This window comes from Apus apus, chromosome 18, assembly GCF_020740795.1.
Source record: "Apus apus isolate bApuApu2 chromosome 18, bApuApu2.pri.cur, whole genome shotgun sequence".
NCBI lineage: Eukaryota > Metazoa > Chordata > Aves > Apodiformes > Apodidae > Apus > Apus apus.
This window is the reverse complement of record NC_067299.1, coordinates 4,671,932-4,696,584: the sequence shown is the minus strand read 5'-3', so window position 1 is coordinate 4,696,584 and position 24,653 is coordinate 4,671,932. Positions and strand designations below refer to the sequence as shown.

General features: G+C 40.2%; 1 protein-coding gene across 9 annotated transcripts in view; it reads left to right on the top strand.

Moving 5' to 3' along the window:
* The window catches only part of BCAS3 (BCAS3 microtubule associated cell migration factor), a 351,811-nt gene that overhangs the window by 228,992 nt on the left and 98,166 nt on the right, over positions 1–24,653 (top strand). Inside the window, exon 24 of one of the 9 annotated variants that reach the window (XM_051636003.1) lies at positions 14,435–14,713. The exons of the other annotated variants lie outside the window; for them this stretch is intronic. Coding sequence (XP_051491963.1) covers positions 14,435–14,460 — 26 coding nt within the window. The 3' untranslated portion in view covers positions 14,461–14,713. Of the gene's footprint in view, positions 1–14,434; positions 14,714–24,653 lie in introns of those variants that run through there. 9 annotated transcript variants of the gene reach the window in all.

Here is a 24,653-nt window from a genome sequence, read left to right as displayed (position 1 = left end):
GCACAGGCTGTAGCAGTGTGAGGGCTGCTGGCTCCTGGACCAGGACCTCAGGGCAGGTCTGCATCCCGCACGGCACATTCAGCACTGGAAAAAAAAACCCTGTTTGCTATTTCAGTTTTCTGTGAAGTGGTAGTGTGAAGAATAAGTGACTGTTACGCAGCACAGCATGTTCAGAAAAGTGGTTAAAAGGGAGTGAAAGTGGCACGTGGGTCTTACGTTTGGCTGCCTGAGGGTCAGGAGCTGTGGCCGCGTGTTCAGCACGTGATTGGGAGCGTTGCTTGTGACTTCAGGGGGATCCTGTTTAGGGCCATGGCTTTTAAGAACAAGGTTTTGCTCAAGTTCTCGAGGGTATTGGATAAACTGCTGGATTTCTTAGTATGTGCTTATCCTCTAAGATGGAAACATCACTACATTTTCATTTCGGATTGTCATTTTTGTTCTGGTTTTATTGCAAATGTTGTGATTAAAACAGTGAAGACTTACTAACAGATGTGATTGTGTACTTTGTAGTTTATTTTTTCTCAGAAATTTTTTTATTTTGTTTTCTCTCTCTGAACCCACTTTTTAAACGTTCTTGTGCAATTTGGAGGTTGTGTGACCTAATGCCAGGAAAAGCAGAGTGGACATACCAGCAGAAGGGCATGGCATATTGTGCCAGACATACCTTGGCTGTATCTTGATTTAAATCCATAGTTCTGGTGATGTTCATCATCCCAGAAATGAAGAGAACAACACAAACAATGTGTTTGGCCTTATTTTTCATTGATAAAAGAAGCTAGAACTATTTTCTTCAAAATAGGTGTCCACAAGTCAAGAAACCAGGTATGAGCCCTGACCATAGTTGTGTTTCAGAGGCAATTAAGGACGAATCCTTCCTGATGGGAGAGAGGTGCAGGAAAGAGAAAGGGGAAAGGATAGGTTTGCTTGTCTCTTGCTGTTAAAAACACAGCAGCCCAAGGAAAGCCTGGCTGCAGACTTGAGTCAGCTCACCAGGGCTCTCAGCGTGCTTGTGGTTCGAGTATATGATATAAGTAGCGTAGAGTGGTTTTGTTGCTATGGGAAAAGTGCTAAAAAAGGCTGGATCTCTTGTAGAGCTCAGATCCTTTGGGTATTTAATGTACAATTTCTGCTAAGGACACTCAGAATTATACCTCTGATTCTAAATTGCTTAAATGTTGAAACATATGGTCTTGTGTGCTGTTCACTAGGAAACAACTGTCTGTATCCAAGCTGCCAAATTCAAATAAACTCGGCCTGTAGAAACAGGGAATCCACAGCAGCTCAGCAGAACTTTAAAAAAGTGTTTGTACTAAAAGGCAAACCTGACGTATAGAAAAATGCTAATTAAACTAGTGCCATATATCAGTAACAGATAATTAAATGTTAATAGCTGAGAAGTTTTTCAATTAAAAATGAACTGTTTGTGTCCTCTTGATTTCTTCTGGGGGCCAGGTTCGTGTAGCTGTCATTTGTTGAGTTCTCTGCTACAGTAATCATTTTAATAAAATGCAATTATCTGCATAATTAATTTCTTTGACTGCTCTGCTGTGTCCTTCTTTTGCAGAGGCCAGAATGTCAAAGATCAAGTAGACTGGGGAAAATAAAAAATTCACGTTGTGAAAGGATATAAAAAATACTTGGAATTTCAATGCATTGGCTTCTATTTATCTCAAATGTCAAGGGCAGTGTAAAATGTATTTTTAAAATGTGTTTTTGTATGGTTTGAGCCCATTCTTGGCGTAGTTGCGAATCTAGAGGGGCCATTGTTCTTTGAGAGAGTTTGAGGGGGTTTCTTTGTACAAAGTGACAAAAAGAAGACTTGGAGTACTGGGCTGCCATTGTTCCTGTGCGGCGCTGTAAAATTTGATTTGAAATTAGGACCTCAGGGCAAGCTCTTCAATAGCCAGTTTTTATTTTCTGCCAGCATTTTAATCACTCTTGGGCTTAAAGTGGATGACCAACATAATGCCTCTATGTTTAATAGAACAGTTCATATCTTGGAGGCCAGTTAACTGAATTCAAGGATCTGTCATCTGCCCAACATTAGTCTTTTCTGTTTCCTGTCGATTTATGAAGATAGCTCACCATTCCAGCCAGCTCTCAAAGAAGAGTAAGTCTTTCTTTCCCCCTTTTTTTTTTCCCCTGAATTTCTTGCCCATACTAACATCTCTTTCAGTGATCTCTTAAAGGAGCCAAGGAGCCACGCTGCAGTGCAGACGTGAGGCGGATGCGAGCGCGGGTCAGAGCATCAGGCTGTATTAGTGCAACTGCTGAATTGCACCAGATGGGGCGAGGAGAGAAGGGACAGATGGAAGAATCAGATTCCAGGGTGAAACGGGATGATGGGAAAGGAAAACTGATACGTTGGCCTAAGCCTCACGCACCTCGGTGGGATTCATGGTGCAGAGACGTGATGTGAGTAGGGAAGTGAGGAAAATTAGGGAAGAATAGCTGGAGGTTTTAAAGAGCTGGTGCCTAAGTCCTTGGTTGTGCTTAGGAGATCTGCAGAGGAACAGTGCAACTGTGGAGTTTTTTGTCAGTTTGCAAGGAGTGTGGTTTGGTGTGTTTGGGTTATGTGAACACTCTAGATGCATTGTGCCATGTCCTGGGAAACTCCTGCCCATGTTTGCTGGAGAGGTACCAGGCTTGTGGCCTGGCTGTCAGCTGCATGGAGGGCACATGATGGAGCTCTGGATGTTGGAGAATCTGCAGGAACCAGCACTGTGGGCAGGTGTACACTGAGGGAGGAGCCATATTGCTGCTAGAGAGGACAGAGTCAGAGATGTGTTTCAGGTTTAAAGGCATTTAGTAAATATAAGTTAGCAAATAGGAGGTTTTGCTGGTTTAGACAGGAGCTACTCAGTTCTCATTTTTCTGGCACCACTCAGTGTGAGGTCCTTACTCCCCGTGTGTTGCCCCATTGCGTGCCCTCCTGTGAAGGGCCGGGTCCTGTGAAGGGAGGAGAGTCCTGCTGCCTTTGTCCTCCCTGGGGGCATCAAGCAGGTTTTTCTGAGATGTTGAGATGGTTATAAAGCAAAGCAGTGCAGTGTAAATTACACTTTTTAACTTTATTTTTTTACTTTTGTTTGTTTTAAAGTTGTTCTCTAGTGCTAGATCACAAGGCATAAGAATTTGAGTGGATGTTCATTCAATACTTGTATTCACGTACACTGAGCTTCACGTCTGCCAGTTGTTATGCCCAGTCTGTGGAGTTTGTTGTCATGTGCTAATTATGACAGTGGTGGTATCTATGATTAGGGAAGAGACTTAAGCCATGAGGCTACTTTTACATAAACCAGTAACTAGTCATTAAATGGTAATGACTTCTGGTTGGTCAAAGCTGACACCCGCAACCTTAACTAGAAGGGAAAGTCTTTCATGGCAGATTACTAATTATGATGTATTCTACATAACAATTAATTCCTCGCAAACTTAAACTTAGTTTTAGTTTGCCAGCAATTAAGCAACTTTAGACACAAGATTATGATCCTCAGAAATAGCTTTACTCATAATCATCTCATGTCTTTGTTCTTGATTTGTACAGAACCAACAGACTCTAGCTTGTGTTCAACACTTTTCCTTGTGTAGATGCAGAAGAAAAGTGGCTCACCAGAGCTGGAGAACTACAAGAGGTTAACATATTCAAACATCATCAAGCACAGCTTTTCATTCACTTTCAAACAGAGCTGTGTGGGTGGCTACACAATGTGGGAAACTCTTTTCATTGAAAAATCTGAATATTTTGTAGGGAAGTGAATAGTTGCAAATAATCTTTTCTGTAAGACTGAAATAAAGAACAAATGAGTTATTCTCAGAAAATACTGAAGCATTATTGTCTTCAGTCATTTAACATAGCTGTATAGAAAAAAATATTCCAAACTTGACAGATTCATATCCTAATCTTTCGCTCCTTCATCGGGAGACTGATGTAGTTTGTGTAGCTGATCCCAGTTAAAGCAAAATGAGTTAAAGGAATACATTTGCTCCAGCACTGTGTGAAGCAAACATTTTGGGAAATACAGCTCAATTTCTAAAATTACAAATGTTGGATAGAACTATGCTAGTCAAAATTGTGACCCATGGACTGGATACATCCTGCAAAACAGGCAGCAGCAGCCTGCGTGTGCCAGCCCTTCAGCTCCCGTGGTGGGGCTGCTGGAAGGCATCTTTTGTCCAGGGCCCCATAGCCCTGAGATACTGTGGGTTTATGTCAAAACATTGGATACCTGTTGTTTGAAGGTACAATTTTAATTTAGGATGGGGAAAAAAATTTAGAAGATGCCATATAGTTGAATGCAAGAAGAAATTAGTTCTGTTTATTTTAATAGTCTCTCATTTTCCTGCCGTCACCTGCTGGAGATGGTTGAGATCTCCATGAAAAAGAAAACAAACATCTCTGTGATTACAGGAATTCCTGTGCTATTTCCTCTCTTGAAAGTAATTTCACATTCAAGTTTTGGGCCACAAGATACAGTAGAGACAAGACCAGATCTTTCTATAAAGAGAGAAAGAAGCAGGTTCCTGTGGGTTGGCCTGGCTGAGCTGCCCAGGCCTCTTGGAGCAGCGTGAGGTGCAGCTCTGTGGGATGCAGCTCCTTGGGATGAAGCATCCTGGTCAAATCCCAGATGCCGTTTGGAAGAGTGACAGCAATGAAAACGTGTGAGGATGATACTTTGCTTTCATTATTTTCCTGAGGTGAAGTTTCTCCCTGACTGATCTGCTAAAGGTACTGCTGCTGCCTGTGAGGTTCCTCAGCAGGCCCTGGGCCCTGACCCACAGCCCTGATTTCTTGTGTTTCCATTTGTGATACTTGGCAGTGTTGCTGCAAGGGGGAAGTGGTGCTTTCCCTGCAGTCTGCAAAGGTGAAGCACTGCAGCAATTCAGGGCAGTTGATACAGCTCTGTGTGGTCCTGTGTCCCCATACAGATCAAACTTACAGTAAGTAGGAAGGATCTCCAAGGTAAGCCTGAGTAGGTCAGCATTAGCTTTGACTGAACGTGATTAACTTTATCCATCTCCTGGTATATTTCTTTCCAATCCACTCCAGTGCTTGATTTAATTTTCCTTTTATGTAAACTCAAAGATTTAGCTTAGAATGATTGCAGGGATTCACTGCATATGGCCTCTTGCTGTCTTGATCCCTCCAGGGTTTCTTCCTACCAAACGCTTCAATCCATTGAGGTGGGAGGAAAATTTCGGAAGTGACTGGCAGCAGGCCATGAAAGAGCTATCATGAAAAAGTTGCTCAGAGAGGAAATGTAGTAGGAATCTTGTTTGGAAAAATGAGCAGCAGGTTGGATCCCGTTGGGGAGGAGGGAAGCTGGCCCAGGGACTCTCTGCTGGGATCCAGAGGTTTGGGCCTGCCTCCCTGAGCATTGTGTATTTTAGGTGATTGGTAGATTTAATTGTGATTCTTTTTTATTTTAATAATTAAAAATTACTTGTAAAATGATTTTGGCAAAAATCTGTAAAAACCAGTATGTGCACTTGTAAGTCATCTGCTTTGCATGCCAGCAGAAGTGTGTCTTGTGTTACATGAGCCTTTATTTGTTTTTACCTCTTACAAGTTCAAAAACCAGTCACAATTGTCTTCAAGTTTCAGGAGGTTAATCATTGTATAGACCATTTTAATCACCATTTTAAACTCATTTTCCCCATCAAAAAAAAAGGACTTCTGGCTTTTTCCACAATATTAGATCTATCATATCAGAGTCCTTCATTGAATATTTTATTGACCATCTACTTGCCCTACGCTAACCTGCCTGACATTCGAAGTTTCTCTCTCTCTGGAGATGCAATGGCAGTTCTCATTAAGCAGCTGAGCATGAATTTTCCCTTCATATTTCCTGTGAATAAACTCCATCCCAGCAGGCAAATGCTGGGCCCTGGTGCATCACGGGGAAGTCCAGCTCTGGAGCTGGGTGAAGGCGATGGGGGGATTTCAGGTGGTCTCAGCAAGGGTGTGCTTTGGGGTCCCTTTGGGGCTTGCATCAGCATTTTGTGTAATTTTACTTTACACAAATGTAAAGGTATTGAAGAGGAAAATTTCTTCCCCTGGCAAGTTAATTACTTCTCATAGAGGGAAAGCTTGAAGCAAAAGCTAAAGGGAAAGTACATCTTCTGCTTAAATTAGGTAATCTATCCAAGAACACGGATTTGATTTACCGAGCAGTTGCAGTTACAAGTGCATTTTAATTGTCTCTGTTCATTTTCCAGAATTTGATATGTTATTAATATTTCATTTCACTTTCTGTATAACTTCTTTTTTAAAATTTTAATTCTATATTTTCTTTATTTCTTAGAAAAAGAAGAAAGTGCTGTTCTTTCACCATATGGTTTTCTGGCCATATAAACACTTTGCTTGCAGTGTCTGCTCTTGTTGGCTGTTGGTTTTGAGCCCTGCACTGAACCTGACTCCCCTCTCAATAATATGTTCATGTTTTTTGCTGTGTTATGAGACACTTACTAAATAATTTTAATATGAAGTAGGTATACATTTTTCATAAGGCCGAAGTTGACATGGTTGAAATGGTGTCCACAGTTTAGTTTTGTACACTCCTTCATATGAAATGTTTGGCAGACTAGTACCTCTTAGCAAGTATCCAGGAGAAGGGAAAGGAGAGTAAAATATTTGGGGCCACTTTTCATGGTGTTTTATTTTTAAGTTGCATTTTTAAGTGGACTCTCAAAATAATTAGAAAATGTGTTTTCCTTCAAGAAATAAGAGCTTGCACCAGAGCCTACCAGAAGGGCAGCTTTAGAATAGTAACTTCACCTGAGCTCTGCTACTTTTGAGAAGCTCTCAGAAAGAAAACAAATTTGGAAGAACAGGTTATTGGTTTGTGTCTTTAGGTGTGTTTTCATTGTTGTGGAGCTTAGGAGATGAACAGAGTTGCTTCAAATGGTATTGCTGTGACTCCACAGTAGGACATAGCTGCATTCACAGCAATGTTATCTCTACCTCAAAATGCAATAAGAAAGGGAAGAAATTTAATTTTGTTACTGTGGTTCTGGAGGTTTGTGGAGAAATGGTTTTATGGGGTGCAGTCCTCAGGACACATACCAGTTACAAAAGCTTCAGGTTTTTAATGTCTTTCTTTTTTTCAAACCTGGTGTCAGATGTTGCAAGTTAATTTATTTTCCTATTAGTTTTTGCTAATGATAGTAAAACCTTTTTTAAAAGCTTTCCTAATTAATGATCTTCTTGCTCACAAACAAAAACTATATTGTCTTTGCAAAGTGCCTGAGTATTTCAAAAAACAGCAGGCTGTTGGTAGGTTTTATTGCCTCATGAATTTAGGGTCAACACACCTATTATTTGCCAGAGTTAGTTTGTCCTGGGTTATTGACTTTCTGGGTTGTTAGGGATATCTGACTCTTGTAAAAGTTACACTCATCTCAAATTGTTGTAATTTTATTCTTTGTGCTATAGTTGCATGGTGCCACAATATTTAGCTAATAAAAGAAGGGAAACAGTTGTACAAAGGCAGGTATTTAACTTAAGGCTCATGAGAGAAGGGGAAGTAAGAATGTCATTACTCTTTAGATTCCTTCTTTCTAACACTGATTTGTTTCAACTTCCCTTTAGGTAAAGAGAGAGAAAAGTCAGCTTTCTAAAATCCTAAGAGGTGTAAAAATGTAGAAGATACTTGGCATTTTTGAAGGTTCCTAATTAGGGTTTTCAGATGGCTCTGGCTGAGTTCATTGTCTACCAAGGTGAAGTTAGGCCAGTTGCATCAAGCTCAGTGGCACTGAAATAATGTGGCTAACACCAGCTCCCCACAGAAAAATTAAAGAGCATAGTTTCATGTGTACCTCTCTGCACATCAAGGCGAAAAGCTACCCCTCAGACTCTCCAAACTGAAAGCACAACAGCTGGTAAAACTAGTCATTTTACAAATTTCATAAGAGGCCATCTCCTCTGTGTTTGCAATTCAGAAATAAATTGGACTCTGGTAGAATTGTTACTATTCCTGGTTTTCCAAGTGTCCGCTTCCATCATAAATGTGAGCCATGTGGGGTAAAATGCTTACTGAATGAAAACATGGTCCTTTTCTACAAACCAGCCTTCAAACAGGCAATGGCAAGCCAAAAGTCTCCTGCTGTGTCATGCCATCCCAACTTCAGTCAATAAGCAGGTCCTCAGCAGAATCCAAACTGGCACCAGTAAGTCATGACCCATAATGTGGAGACTGGAAAATATCCAGTTATTCTGCAGAGTGTACTGGGGAACTGCATGGGTTTGTGTAGGAAATTCAGAAGAGTGGTGAGCTTGGTCATGTTGTCCCACTATTTTCCTGGTCAGACTTTTTTTTATACTCAAATGTGTATTACTGCATGGGGTGAAAGTAATGCATTTCTAGAAATAACCTTTATATCATTCTAGGCTGATAGAAACAAAAATTATTCCTAACCACTCTGGATCTTCGGAAAATCCAGGGTACACTTGACAGAAACTTTTCCTGTAAGACAGTTAGTACAGTCACTTCATAATAAAAAGTTAGAGAGAGATTCTGACCTCTAAACCCAGGACTGCTGAGCAGATGACAGTCTAATTCTTTGCTTCATTTCCAGTGAGCTCTGTCTCTTGGCTCTCTGCAGTGAATCTTTATTACATAAAAGGGGGGAAGCATCTGATACTGGTTTAAGACCAGGAGTCTTGGAGTTTCACTGGCTGCCATAGCAATTCTGAGGAAATACCTAAGAAAATAAAACATCTCTGATTATCTTGCATTTAGCTGAGATGCACATGATTTCTGTCATGGTTGCTTTGTAAATAACTACCCCACTCCTTCCCAAATTATTTTTACTAGTTTTTAGTGGGTGCATAGCTTTCAAAACTAGAAAACCAAAAGCTGGCTCTGTTCATTTTCTCATGAAATTGTAGCCAGAGCAGTAAATTCATAGCTAAGCGCTTACTCATTGGCTACTGTATTATAAATAACTCTTCACCTTGGCCCTGTTTCTCCAGCCATTATTCACTGTGAGTAGTACTTACTCATGAGCACAGAGTAGCAGAGAAGTAGATGATTCTGCTATCATTACTCATGGCTTTAGTGCCCTGGCACATCAGGAGGTCTGTTTTCAAAAGAGGCACCACTCTTCTGGAGGAGAAGTAGCAAATTTTCTCACCTGATAGGACATTATTTGTACAAACGACCCCAAGGAATGGCTATTGAGTCAGTGCTTTCAAAACAAAGCAAAGTGGGGACACACTACAGGTATACATATGGGATATTTGGAAGTGTATATGCCTAAAAGTGTTGTTATGGCTTATCCTTGGGCTTTGTCTGAAGTGCAGAGCTGGGAAGTGGATTATGAGCACTAATGGGAGAGCAGTCACCTCCTTCCTCCTGCTTTCTCCTGCCACTACACTGATTTGCTTTCAAAGTGTAAATTAACTTTGAGGTTCAAAGCTTTTGGGAGGGGTTCCAGACTGAAGGTCATCTTCTCGGGGTGGTTTATTGGCTGTCCTGTCTTTACCCACATCTCTGGTGTTTACCAGCTGAGGGAGCTTATGAAATTTTGATGTAGGAATTAGGTTGTTGCTCATCTTGTACCTTCTTGCTCATATTATTGACAGTACCACTGAACTGCTCGAGGCAGATAGCATCTCGGTGATCACTGTGCTATTTCAGCTCTCCACTGCTGACAACATCAGAAGTGTTTTAACAGGGTTTTAATGGGCAGCCTCTGTAGTTCCTTGGAGGGTTGCAAATAGCTGCTGTGAAAAACCTTTTCTGCCGCTCTCAGCTGATGTGCCCTCCTTTTCTCATCCAGCTGCTGCTTGTTTATGTGGCTGCAGCACTGTTGACAAGCACTTCTTTTTTGGGCTGGGCACTGTAGAGACTGTGCAAGTGAAGCAAGTTCCTGGATCTTTTGGGTGAGCTGTGAAGAATAACAACAGGGTTGTGAAACCTCTGGGAAGAGCAGCGTGGTGAGATGGTAACCAAAGTGTGCTCAGAAATCCCCTCTCCTCCTCCACCAGCTCTTTCAAACAGCAGCCTTACAAGTTGCACTGATGTACAGTGCTGAGCTTTCTTCTGTGTTTTGTGGCTCGCAACATGTTCCCGATCATACCCCGGAGCAAGTTTGAATGATTTGGAAGAAAACAACTTTTATTTTTTAACACAAAACAACAAAAAAAGGCTAAAATAAATCACTATTTCTCAAGACAAAGCGTTGATTTGATAGCAGCAGTTTCTAGCTGACTGGTTGCCTTGCTCTGCTTGTTACCAGAAATGAGGCTCTGAGCACAGCTTTCTTTGGACTATGTAAAAGCTTTCTCCTCCCATTTTGCTTAATATAACTATAATGTGCCCTTTATCACACTTCAAGTTGAGTAATCCCAGTTTAGAAATCGTGCATAATACCCCTGGGAAAAAGCACTGGAAATGTACATTATAAAAAACATACAGACGAAGCTCAAAAGATCCACTGACATGTAAATTTAATTTAAAAATTAGAGGTTTTCAATGAGGGCTTGTGTCTTCAATTTACCAGTTTCCATTACTTCTTCAGAAAAAGTGTTTCTCTTTGCATTCTTGATGCAAAACATGCTGAGGGATATTACAGTCACCCAGAGAAGTATCTATTCTGTGTCACAGGAAAAAAAAAATTACCCAAAATATGTATACTTGAAATAAGTAAGAAAATTATTCACTTTCCTGATTTATTTGATCTCTGTCCTCTTTAACAAAAGTTAAACTTCCCAGTAACCAACATTGCATGAAAAAGTGTGTCCTAACTGTGTGAAGAAGCCTGCTTTTCATTGCATGTGGAAATTTGAGGTATTTCAGTTCTTGCCATATAAAAGGCATGTGAGATTGGATAAAAGAGCTAAACCAGCGCGTGGGCAAGCGGGAGCAGCCAAGAGGCAAAGGAAGGGGCAGGCTACAAACAGGGATCATTTTATAAAGCGTCGCTGCTCAAAGAGGATTCTGGCTTAAATAAGAGCATCCCAAAGTTTTATTGAAAATCTTATGAATTGCTCCATCTACTGCATGTTTAAAGGAAGAAATCCCCTGCTTGGAATTCCCCACCTTCCTTGCCGTGCTTTCCTGGGGCAGTGGGAGTCATCACAGCCACTTATTGCAGGGAAACGTATAAACGGGCAAAATCCAGAGATTCTCCTCAGTGTCCTCAGTCTAAAATCCAAAGTGAAAAGTCAAACTTGAATCTGTTGGCTACTAAAACTTAAAAGGAAAGTCTAAAGGTCTTTGAAACTTGCCCAGATTAAATGCTTTCCTTAGCTCTGTTCTGTCCACTCCGTTTTCAACAAACCCGATCACAAGCTGAACTACTTAAATGTCAGCGTATTATAAAAGCTACTTCTGGTTAATAGCCATTATTTCAGTTTTAATGCAGTAAAGGCAGTGGCTTTTGTGGTGTTTTATTAAGTCCAAAGCAGCTGTTCAAAGGACCAAATCCTTAGGCAAAGGGAGGGAGAAAAACCCCTTGTTCATGGGATCTCAGCCCCTCGGAAAGCGGAGGAGCCGTTCAGAGCAGAGCTCTGACTCTCACGCTTTCTGCCTTCCAGCTTGTGGGTTCTGCTGTGAGTTGCAGCACTGAAAACCACTGTGGCTTTTGTTTCTCTAACTTAATTAATAAAAATAATTCATCAGTAGCTGATGCCTTTCAGAGTGGTTTTTCCCTGAGTCAGCTTGCTGGGGAAGAAGTTCATTATAAATTACAATTGGGGGATGGGGGGGGAAGCTAGAATAAGGCTTCTGATGTGTTGGGATTCCCTTAATGTAAAGTCTAAGCCTAGTTTATTTGAAGAAGCTTGTAGCCAAAATTCTGTAATCTATTTGTTCAATATATAAAGTGAAAAAGAAAAAGAAGAAAAGTGTTTTATGAGCAAGACCAGAACTTGCTTGGGGATTATCTGTTTTAAATTCCAGAAGTTACTATCAAAACAGAAATTTCTCAGGTGTACTAACCTCGTATTTGGAATTACAGAACTAGCAATGTTTGTCTGACAGCTCTTTATAATCAGCTGAATGTTCATGTGAAGTTTTCTGGGCTGCAGACATTATCTGTACAGCCTGTCCCACCCCTGCATACGTACCTGCTTGTTCTCAACCAGAGGAAATGTTCTTCTGAGGGCTGAGTGTACTTGGTGTGTCATCAGAGCTGAGCCTGCTTATCTCTCCAAGCTTCTCCATCCCTTCCAGCCTCCCATCCTGCCAGAGCACCAGTCATGCAGCTGTGGTGTGCTTCAAGGTGCGGGTGGTGTTGTGTGGTGTCCCTCTTTGTTGGGTTTCATCTTGGTTAAAGGAAGAGAGTGCTGGGTTACGTTTATTTTTATGCAAATTGTTTGTCACCTTTGTTGGTTCAGTTGATGCTTTGAAGTTAGTCTTGCGTTAGTGTTGTGCCTTAGGCAAGATTGTTTCCTGCTTCACTGTTCATGTTATTTCACTTGCTTTTATGTTCACTTCTATTTCACAGTTTTGCTCTGCCAATTTGGATATATTTGTATTAAAGTTTTGGTGTTACCTTGTAACTTGTTCTCACAGGAGCCATCCTTTCTCATGCAGACAGACCCTTGTGTGAATGCAAAGCACTGGACTAGCATTGGTATTACTGAGTTTTCCATTAACAATTTCTAATCTTTTTTTTTTTAACATGTTGTAAACAAGGTCACAACCAATTAGAGATCAGAACCACATTCATTCAGAAGGGTGAATCTGTTATAATCAGATGCATCTTCATCTGGGTGCATTATGTGATTTCAGTTGGTAACAGTCTGCCTGTCTGAGCAGGTTTGGACTGTAGCAAATTTCACACAGTGAGATTTAAAGGATGCTGGCAGCACTACAGCTTTCTGTTTCTTTAACAACATGAAACAGAAAACAGTGTACAATTGCACAGGTTATGTCACTAGTTGAATTTCTTCTCTCTCTCCTTCCCTTTCATTTCCATTCAGCTGGAGAGAAGGGGAGGGTACCTCAGGTGCCTCCAGGCACTTCCACCCATTTTTGCCCTTTTTCTCCAAGATCAAAAAGTGATGGGGAGCCAGGGCAGAGGGCTGCCAGGATGGCTGGCAATGCTCTCCAAGGCTCAGCAGGAAAAATTCAACTGCCAGTTGCTGATTTGTGTTGCTCTAGCAGGATGCAGATATAAAACAAATATGTTTTTTTTCTATATTTTTCTATTTTTTTCCCTATATCCTATGGACTGCATAGCTAATAAAGAGCATTTCCTTGCTTCAGGGCTGAAGAGTTACCCTAAAACTAGACTGTGTGTGTGACCCTATAGATTAATTAACCTAAAATAATTTTTAAAATGTCTTTACATAGCCTGTGCTTCTTCAGCACGTGAAGCAAATGTGAGCTGCAAGCTCTTAATCAGAAAGAAAAGGAATTATTTTTCTCAGTTCCCTGTGCGGGCTCATGCATTAGTTGTGAGATTCACGCTCTCCCAGAGCATCCCCTGCATCTGCAGGGCAGCCAGGGGCTGTCCTGATTGCAGCACCCATCACCCATGGTGCAAGGTGGCCAGGCCATGCTGTGACAGAACAAAGTAGAGACGCTGGTTCATGCTTTGTAACATCCATTTGTATTTATGGCCTGATTTAAAATGTATAAAATATGTATGTTTAAATGATGTATTTGGATCTTAATGTCACTCCGTTGTTAATGTGCTTTTAAGAGTTTTCATGACGATGTGCTTAGATAGCAACAAATTGGGCTTGTAGGAATGTGTAGGGAAGATGAAATTCAGGCTGCCAGGTGGGCTGGAGCTTCTCCAGCCAGGATTTGCAGCAGGGGGCAGGGCTGTGTGCTGCCCTGGCCCTTCTGCACTGGGGCACTTCCCAGTTATCTTGCCTCCAACTAGAGCAGCGCTGGAGCAGTCAGATATAGAGTGTAGATGTTAGCAAACACTTGATCAGTGATGCTTGGGGCTTTGGCAGAGGAGAGCTCGTGCCTGCTGCTGGTGTTGGCATCGCTGAGCTGGCTGGTGGGGAAGCCTCTGCCATTGCTGTGTGTTCTTTGGCCACTAGAGATAAGGTGACTCATCCTGCACATACTTGTAGTCACATGCTGCAGAGTTTTTCAGGCAAATTTCTTTAAGCAGCTGTCAGATAAAAACTATCAAAGCTCAGTTTTGTTCCTGTAAATCGCAGAATATTCGTCATAGGTTACTGGGATGAAAGCAGTCATGTGTAGCAAAGCCACACTGCTGGGCTCTTGTGTTCAGGAATTTAGAGGGAAATGAGTATCGTCTCTCTTTCATTTGCTTTCATTACTATGTCTGCCTTTATTTCCACATGCTGAAGTTTGGCAGTGTCGGAACTAGCCAGATCATTTCTAAAATGCAATATTTACTCTATGCCACTTATTAGGAGTCTGCGTCCTCAGTGACAGAATTGATTCAGTTGGTGCTGCTGCACTTTTAATGTTACCTTTTATGTTCATGTTTGTTCCAACAGAGTGGCCACTAGCACAGACGACTTGAACTTGTATCACCCGCAAACTGACAACGCTGGAGCCACCAGTTTGTCATTATCCCTACTAGTGTATCTGATTTAATTTTGCAACAGTGGATTAATTCTTAAAATTGCAGTGCTTTTTGCTCGTTAATGGTCAGTAAATGATTCTGGGGGGTGGGGGAATGGAATTCATCAGTTTTGTAGTCGTTTTAATTCTTCTAGTTTTAAGTTGTTCTATAAATATGTCTTTATGGATGTAGTTTTACTAGCTTAAAAACATCTAATTGAAAACAGTTGCTTAAATCTCTTTGGATCAAGAAGGCAGTAATAAGCAAAGAGGGTATCTTATCCCTGCAATCCAGAAACGCTTAGTGACTGGTATACTTGGTGCATGTGTAATCAGCTTCTTGTTTCATCTAAAAACCTTAGCTCTTTTGGTGTCATTTAGTACTTCACTAGCAGCATGGGTTTTTTTATCTCTTAAGATTATCAACTAGTGAAAGAAAATATCAACCAAAATGGCATAAAGATACAAAAACATTTTTAGAAATATTCATTTATGCCTTCTTTTTGTGTGTAGAATGTGTTCCAGAAGATCATCAGGCTTCTGAGAAAAAAAAAGCATTAGATTTGCCTTCTTGTAAATAAATGTTTTGTGGCACGTTATGTAATGTTATTCTTATGACTTAAAGTTTGCATCAGGCAGGACTGATCTCTGCTATTTTGTAAGGCACCCAACAGATGAACTCCTAGCTCTTAGAAGAGATCAGCCTGTGCATTTACCTATTGACACTGCCTGTGATTCCAAAACCCCTGAGCTCCAAGGGATAAAAGCTTTGATATTCATATGCATACCTTTGCTTTCTGAAAGAACTGCTGTGGGTTTTGGTTTGCTGGGGTATGGGGTGTTGCTGTGATTTGTTCCTTGTCTGTTTGTTAGAAATGTAGGTCCTTTCTAGCTGATGAGGTGTAATGACTGTAGATCCCATGCATGATCTGTGAGATACTTAGATTATTTGAAACACTCTGGCTTATGTTGGTAGCACATTTAACCAAAAATTCTTGATGACCACTCTGGTTGTTGGCCTTTAAAAAAAGGCTTATACCTGCCTCCCTCTGGCTTAAAATGTGATACCATTTTCCAAAGTGATAATGATAAATGATAATAAATGCTATAATGCTATATGATTGTATAATGTTAATAAATAATACATTATACATGGCTCATTTCCAAGCTGGGAAGCAAGGAAAAGAAAGCCAGTCTGTGCTGGGGTAGAGGGAATAAAAACTCATGAATTTTTCTTTAAGAAAGTAGAAAGTAAAATAGGTTAACTTATATGATGATCTGTGGTCATTTCTTTGAACACCTGTGTTCATTCATATGGCCAGGATTGTCCACATGGTCGGTTATCACATCTCATTAGAAGTTATAAAGAATGAAGGTGGTAATTGCATAAATTGCAAGGACACATTTAACTGTGCCCTAGATTGTATGCATCTTATTCCTCGTTGCTTAAACAGGCAAACTGTGACATGGACTTTCACGGGGAAGCTGCATGGCTTAGGAAGTTGTTGTTTTCCTTTTTTATTAATTTTATTTCTAACTGTCAAATAATCTGTAGTATTAAAAGATGGTGGTAGCATCGTGGCTCAGAGCACAGGCAGTTTGGGCAGGCTGCCTTCCCACAAGGTGAAGGAGCACACACTTGTGCAACTACAGCATCTCATTCTTTGTTCAGGACTTAAAACACAGTGAGAGTTCAACCCCTGAAAATCTTTTTCTGAGTCTTTTTGATAAGCAAGTAGCACTTCACACAAGCCCATTGTTAAAAATCACTTGCTGTTTGGTGGTTTAAGAAATGCGTAAGTGTATTCTGTCCATCTAAAAGCCATCCATTACAAAAAATAATCAGACATCCTTTTTTCTTGTACATTTGTGTCATTCTGTGAATCAGAAGCATTTTATGTACTAAGGGCAATGTGCTTTGCTTTTGGAATTCCTGAGTTTCAGTAAAACCCTGGGGCGTAGTTGGTTCTGGAGACCTGAGGTGACCTGTAAACGGGAGTTGCTGTGTCCCCTTGCTGCTTAGCAAGATCATTTTAAAGAGAAATTGGAATACAGTGTCCAGATACAATATGATAACATGTTAATCCAAAGAGAAAAGCAGGAGTATTTTTATACTAGTTGACCTCTTGATAGCCTGTTCAGACATTTATTATTTCTCATAGTTTTCCTCTGAGAGGAAGATGGGCAGTTTACTCATTTTAAGTGACAAATCTGAGACAGAAAAAAAAAGTTAGGTGGCTTTCCTTGAGCCCAAAGAAACTCCTTGTGTGAGTAAGACAAGAGCTGCAGAGTTCCTACAGAGGCATTGGCAGGCACACAGCTCTGAACACTGAGCTTCTGCAGGCAGGAAAGCTGTAGGAGAAGGTAATACTTTTTTTTTTTTTTTTTTTTTTTTGCATTGTTTTGCTTGTGTTAATATGCTGTCTCTTTTGTGAACCAGTCTTTCCATTCTTCCTGAACTTCAAATAAAGTCTTAGTTTTTCTCCTAAATCCCAATGATTGACTGTCTATGAATGTCCTGACTGTCCCAGAAATAATTCTAGGGGATCTTCTGGCTGTCCATGTGTGTCTTGTGTCCAACAGAAAGATGTGAACGCTGTGTTTGAGCACCTGGGCTGCTGGGGCTCCCTCCTTTGGGCTTCCCCAGCCTTCCTGGGTGATCTCCTCTTTCATTTGAAGGCAGCTCAAAATTAATTTAGAATCTTATGGGCATTGTCTAAGAGTTGGATGAATTTCTAAAATCTAAACTATTTCAAACTCTCCTGTAGAGGAAGCGTGAGTTTCTTTCCTCATTGTTTCTTTGTGGATGTTGAAGATTATTCCACTCCCCTGCCCCTTGTCTGCAAAGTGGGGTTTGTTTGGAGCAGCACATCCCTGGAGCTGCTGCAGGAAGCATCATCAGGAGAGCAAGGGCTTCTTTTACTGTACCACTTCTGATGATGCTTTAGGTTTTGGAATTGCAGAGGGGATGGCAAGCATTTTATCCTTTGCATAAGTCAAGGTTCAAACCAAGAGTTCTGGGTCAAGATGACAATATGTCTAAAGGAGAAAATAAGACTTTAAATTCTTTAGGGGATGGTGTGCTGCTCACATGCTAATAAAATACCCAGCACAAGGTTTTGGGTTAAGCAGCCATACCAGTTAACATCCACTATCTACCTGGTACAGAAGTAGCATTCTGTACTCAGGTAGCACATCCATGACTGGGGCCACGCACACTGGGGCCAGATGCCGCTGTTACTGGGCTCTCCAGTAGTGGCTCCAGTGTTGCTCTTCACACTTGAAGGTACAACCCTTTCTCCTAGGCACTGGGAAAATGGGACCATGGGAATTGAGGCAAGAGATGGACAGATTCCTCACCACACTCAAGTATTTCAGCTAGGTGTTTTGTCTGGTTGCTTGGGGGCTTTGTTAGGAGCTGGGGGGGTGGCAGGGCCCTTCTCTGTCTGAGCACTCATGGGGTAAGATTTGGCTGTGGGAAACTTAGGGCTTTTTGAAGATTTTGCTTTTTAAAAAAAAAAAATAAAATTTAACTGTTCAGTTGCTATGAATCTGAATGGTACAAATTCACACTTTGTTTTAGGCAGGGCTGTAGCTTTGCAAAAGGCAGTTTGTGCTCTGCTGCCCCTGTGGCGTGGCAGCTGATCCTGCAGAATAAAGGAGAAGGCTAAATAAAAGCAACAGCAGAGTAGCTCTTGAAGTGACACTGCATTCTGGATGCTTCTCCTGGGCCTCTGTTTTGTCACCTCTTTGGACTTCTGATGGGGGGGAAATGGAAATGTTTTCCTGCTGGTGGGACATTGAGCAGAGGGCTGCTGCAAGCTTGTGTTGATCGTGGGAGATGCAAAATTAAGTTCTTGTATCAGTTGGGAATTTTGAGGAATTTGCTTCCAGTTGACAGTGTTTCCAGATGGAAAGGAGCAGCTGTCTGTTTCTGTACAGTGCAATTTTCATTTACTTTCAGTGGTTTGGAGTGTGGGGAGGGGGGCTGCTGCTTTTTTTTCAGTAGTGTGAAGACAGATGTTATTTCACTGGACTATCTGGAATCTTTTTGCTCATCCCACAGTTCTGTTACAGCTGCAAGTCTTTTGAACAAAGCTGAATCCCATTCAAAGTGTTAAAGTTAGTTGCATTTTCAGTTATTTTAATGATTCCTTATTTTTCTAGCACAGTAGGTAAGAAACTTGTTAAAGCTCGTGGTAAAGTAATTTATGAAGGGCAGCTAGAGTTCAAAAGGTTCAAATATACAAGTTCAGTTCCAGCATCATTTGGATCTTCACACCTCAGTGTCCCAATAGAGAAACTGGATACTGAGATTTTACAGGTTTTACTGTAAAAACTGAGCCCTCCAGAACTTTTAGTAACTAATGGATTTTGCAGAAATTATTTTACTACCCTGGATGTCTGTCCATTAGCTATTTTGCTTTTATGTTTTTGCTGGAAACCTAAATGGCTTTTACTTGCACTTTTTTTTTACTAGTTATATGTTTGCAAGGGATGTCTTTTGTGTTACAGTAGCCAGTAGGAAAAAAAGTGATGTACTCAAAAAAAAGCATTTAATCATAGTGTGTCCTAACCAGAATTTAAACTGTGTTGTCAAGAAAGTTTCCATCTGTAGCCTACCAATCCCAGGCTGACTACATGCAGTTTTAATCTTCTGACTCTTGAATTCATTCTTTTTTTTTGTGAGTGGCTTTGGTGGTGTTAAAATTTAATCCTCAGCAGTTACATTGTATTAAGTCTTTATTTCTCTCCTTTCCTTGTGTGTCCTACTTTGTTACTGGCAACAGATTTTGAAATATACTGAAAATCTGTCTTTTCTAATATGAGGATGATTGATAAAATACCTTTCTACGAAGTGGGTAGTTCAAGAAAGTTTTGTCTTTGAGCTGCTAGATACTTAGCAAAATTAATTCCCTGTAGTATACTATTCCTGTTAGAGGCCCATGTCTCTGATGGGCAGGTCTCAAAATACCTTGCTGATTTAAAAGAATTTTTCCTCCATTTATGTTCATCATGTGTCACTCATACTGGTTTTATCTGTATTACATCACAAATGAAAATGAAATTTGTACACTAATATTAAGAGCAATGTATGCCATTTGCTATATTGCAAAATGATTAGAACAAGAAAAAAATGTATATAAATCTATAGATTTTTCAGGTACATGTGACAATTCTAGTAATTTTACACATGGAAAAACTGGCTGCCATGACAGCAGAGGAATGACAAAACCACTTCCATTTTGGAGGGGGGATACGAGGGGTGTTTTTCCCCATGTCAAACAAGCACTTAGGAGGAAGGTGATGTTGAAGCTGGTATGGTTCACCACACAAGGGTTTTATTTTGTGGTGGAAAAATCTAATCTTTCCAAGACCATTTCTCTTGGGTATAAGTCTGAAGTCTGCTTTATATTGGGAGATTGGCATGAAATCCACAGCACTTAAGAGGATAAAGGCCTTTGTCTCCAAAATGTAGATTTTTTTTTTATATAATTTTTTTTTTTTAGCTTTAAAGGCAGTGGAACAAGAAATGGTTTTAGGTGTATAATGTTAAGTTCCAAGGCTATAATCCTTTCTCAAGTAAAAATATATTAAAAATCAATTTTATTGATTCCTATCTTTTCCATGCATTTTGGAAGATTCCATTTAAAATGGAAACCTCCCACATTTAAGTAATGATTAAAGAATTTAAAAAAGGTTAATTATAAGGACCTACTCCAATTAGCTAGAATAACATAATCTTCTGGTTTCTCTGTAGGCACCATTTCATTTCTGGGAGAAGCATGGGAAACTTTTTTTTTTAAATAACATTTTTCTTATTGCCTTTCTTGTTTCCCTGATTGCTTTAAAGGCCCCCACAAGCCTATTCAGGCATTAGGAAATTGAGTAGCTCTTCATCTTCAAGATATGCTAAAGAATATTTGGAGAACTGTTGTACTTGTTAAATAACGTGCAGTGTTTGAAGCCCTTCTCTCCTTCCCTGAAATATTAGGGAAAGATGGATAATAAATATAAGCGAAGCATGGGAGTGAAACATGGGAGGGCTAGGAAGGGAAGAATGGGGTGAAACAAAAAGAGGTGATGCCCAGATGTGCTGGGTAGGGGAAGATGGCTCATGGTGAAGAGATGTGTTCAGTTTTCAGTTTACAGGCAATGGGACAGAAGAAACAAAATCAAGAGGAGGAGGAGGAGTTGTTGAAAGGAACAAAAAGACAAGAGACTTACTCAGTAAGTAAATTAGAAACTCTCTCAGATAAATAAATGAAAACAAGAGCAGGTCCCTGACTAATACAAGTTGTTCTGGCACCACTGACTTCTAATCAGTTTATGCTAGTGCAGGATCTGGACAGACTGGCTGAGTTGAGACCAAAGAGTAATTTTTAATCTGAACTTCCTTGCTTTTGTATACTTAAAATGGATATTCTGTAACATCATTAATTAACATGCAACAAAAATAGTATTGGCCTAAGCACTCAAAAGGAAAGTGATAAAAAAGATGGGCTGTTGGGTGCATAGTGATCTTTGCTGTCAGAGGATGATAGTTGTTAATTTATCAGTTATAATTAACATTTCTATGGCTGCTTTTATCTAGAGTGGACTAGATATTCTGGCTGAATATTGACATGATTGAAGTGAGATTACATAGATCTTAATCAGTTGAGTTTCTGGCTCAATATATGCAGTTGAATTTGCTTGGTTCCACTTTAATGTAGTAGATTTCTTGCAACAATATGAATGATTTGGGGGAACTGTATGTACTCGGGAAAATATTTGAATACTTTGATACCAGTCAAATGTAAGTATCCAAACTGCAGCTGCACTCAGCTTTCCAGGAGAGCCGTGGCCACTGGCATTTTAGAAATCAGATTTACTCATCAGAAAAAAAACAAACCAGAGTATTTATTCTGTTTGTGTTAAGCTATGGGGAAAGCAGCACCTTCAGAAGGGCCAGGCAGCTTTGTGCCTGGCCCTCATGTTTACTGAGCTGAGGTCCCTTACCAGTATAGATACAGAATTAAATATTTTCTGTTTCTTAAATGACTCATTTTGACATTCAGTTTGTTGTCCAAACTGGGACACTTTCATTCAGATGTAAAATGTAGAGCAAATGAAGTGCAGCCTGTTGCTGTGGGATGCATTTTTTGGTCTATAAGACTTTGGCCGTCCCTCCTCCAGTTCTGTTAAGGCACCTCCTGAAGTCAATGTTAAGCTGCTTTTAAAGGGAGCCAACTTCTCTTGGATGTGGGTGAGGTGCAGCAATTTGGGAATTGCTCCCAGCTGGTGGAGAAACGATTTCCAAGCAAGCTGGGTGGCTCTTTAACCACTCTTCCCAGTCAAAATGAGCTAAAATACATAGAAATTGTTGCTTTGACAAATAAGCTAATGAGCCACTCAAATTGCTTTATGTATTGAGTGTAGTTGCTTGACAGTTATTATTATTTTCTAATTATATTAAGTTATAAATTATTAACAAGTGTTTAATTTCAGTCCAAACAGATCCAACAAAAGGGATTTGTACAGTTATGAATTGCAGCAAAATACAAAATTGTTGAGCTTTTAGTGTATGCGAACTTGGAGACCCTGGTTATTTCTCCCTCTTTCAACAGCCAGTCATGAAACTTTCTTGACCTTTTCACCTTTAAACTTCATTTGAACTTGGAAAGAAGACTTGTGAATTGTGGAGGAAAAAAAAAAAAAAAAAAAAAAGAAGAATAAAAGAAAAAGAAGGGTGGGGGTTGGGGGGGAGAAGGTCTGATTATATGTTACCGTAACAGTAATACTAGCAAAATAATCCTCCTCTTGTGCATGAGTGTCTGCTACTGCAAGCTTCGGGGTAATAAGCTCACATGACATGCCTGAAGGCTAATGCTGGCCTATGCTTTTTTTCTTCTTTTTTTTTTTTTTTTTTTTTTTTTTACGTATTTAAACAAAGGCTGATTATCCAAACAAGAATTTGGACTGCATCAACTGGACCAGTTAAATTATAGTTAGTAAAACTTGGCGCCTTCGGAGCTTGGAATGTTACAATTACAGCTGGATCCTCATTTGTTAGGCAGCCTTACAAAATAATAAAAGTGGAGATTTTTATCTTTATAGGACATAGCTTAACTCTTTGAATACAGAAAACTAAGTGCCAAATATTACAGTTAGTTCTTAGACATACTATTCTGGGCCAATAAACGTGATTAAGTGGTTGTGTCCATGGTCTGTAGGAGGTGGGGCAAAGTACTTTGCCAGTACCCAGATGGATGTTGTGGAACTTGCAGTGGACCTCAAGGATTTCTGTGGGATAAGAAACAAGAACACAACAAACAATTTGTTGTTTGATCTCCCTTACCTTACTACTGTCTTTTTGACAGTATTTCTGTGTTCTTATTTGCATTTCTCTTCTTTTTGTATTTCCTGTTGCTATGAAAAAACATCGTATCCAAGTAGAATCTAGATGGTCCCTGTAGTTGGTCTGATTTGCACCTCTCAGATGAGCTGGAAAGTTGCCTTCGATACTGGCTTCAAATAATTAAGAAACTTTTCACTAACCCCCCAGAGGCCTAGAAGATTGCTCCTCCCCATTGCTGTCCCTGTGGGACTGCTCTGGGGTAGGGAGGTGGCAGGAGATGTGCAGGGACAAATTGAATTTCCTTTTAACAAACTGCTGTTGCCTATTCCAGCCTTGTTTTCCCTTCTCTCATCCTTCACAGGGAGAGTGGATTTGATTAGTCACTTGCAAAGCCAAACTTTGGCTTTCTGGTTGTGTAATATATATATAGCTTTGGTTGCCAATCAGAAAATGAAAGTACTTTTCCTAAAATTAAACAAAGCGTCCTTATCATTAACCCAGAACAAATCAATGCCTTTGCATTAATTCACGTGGAGCAGGGCCAACTTACAGCTCTCCCTCATCTGCCCAGTGTTTTTTTCTGCATAAGTTTATCTCAGTTTCTTTTTTAAGAAAGTGTTTATTGTTTGCATTTTCTGGAAACCTTATTGAGTAATAATGATTGAAACTTCAGCAATCAAGACTACCCAGAATGTTTGCAAGAGCCCACCAGGTAGATAATGTTTACCAGGGGTTTTATTTATTCTCTTTTTCACATAAAATAAAAGCTAGCATTCGGTAAAGCCCAAAAAAGTTTGTTTCCTTTATTGTGACAGTTTTACCATGTTTCAGTGTACTTTTGTCTCAGTAGTGGCAAATAATACGGATAATAGATAATTGCTGCAATCAACATAACGTGGGAGTTGGGAGAGTGAGGAGTAGATATTTTTGAATGGGAGGACTTCGGTTTTCTTGCATTGAAAACTGAAAAGTTAAAGATTTCTCATCAAGATAAACTTAGAGATTCATAAGGTGCAACTTAGTCTTGGGAGAAATGATACCAACTGGAAATAAGAAAGACCTAAGGAAAAAATGTGAGTTAATGTTTACTCTTTTATTACTATTTTCATTGAATGACTTTACAACATGACCTTTTGAATTGCAGCTGTTTTAAAAAGGAGTATTCGTGTGCCTCAGGCCCACAGAAAGCACTGGTGGGTGCAGAGCCTGTCAGCTCCTGCTGCCCTCACCCTGAGCTCCAGGTTGGGCTGTCTTGACACTCAGCACAGGGCCTTTATAGTCAGACACTCCAAGTTTTCCATGGTCAGGGCTCAAGGGAGAATTTCTCTCTCTGGAGCCAGGACTTGGGGTAACAGCCACTTTCCATAAAACTTGACTTTTTTGATGGGGATCATTGAGTCTAAAGGAGGTAACACCGCAGAAGGAGGAACCAACACCTGGATTCTGACGGCAAATGCTTGGGCTTTGTCTCCTTTGAAGGTTACCTGCTGTGTGTGGGGGAGGCAAGCAAGGGTTTTTTCTCCCACCTATGGGAAAGAGTCTGGTCCTTCCTCTGTGTTCCTCTGGTCAGCTGCTTTTTGCTTAGTTGTTTGCTGCACCATGGATGAGATGTAGGGATGACCTGATTGGTCTTTTGCACGACTGTTTAATTTCAGCCAACAGTATTTGGCTTCTGGCCAGAAGAAACCCTTTATTTGTTACATCTGCTGTCCTTGCTTTTTTTCCTGTATTGAACAGACTCATGCTATGCCATAGTGACATGATAGAAATAGTGCTTTGCTGATTTAAGGTTTACAACCTAGATCCAAATG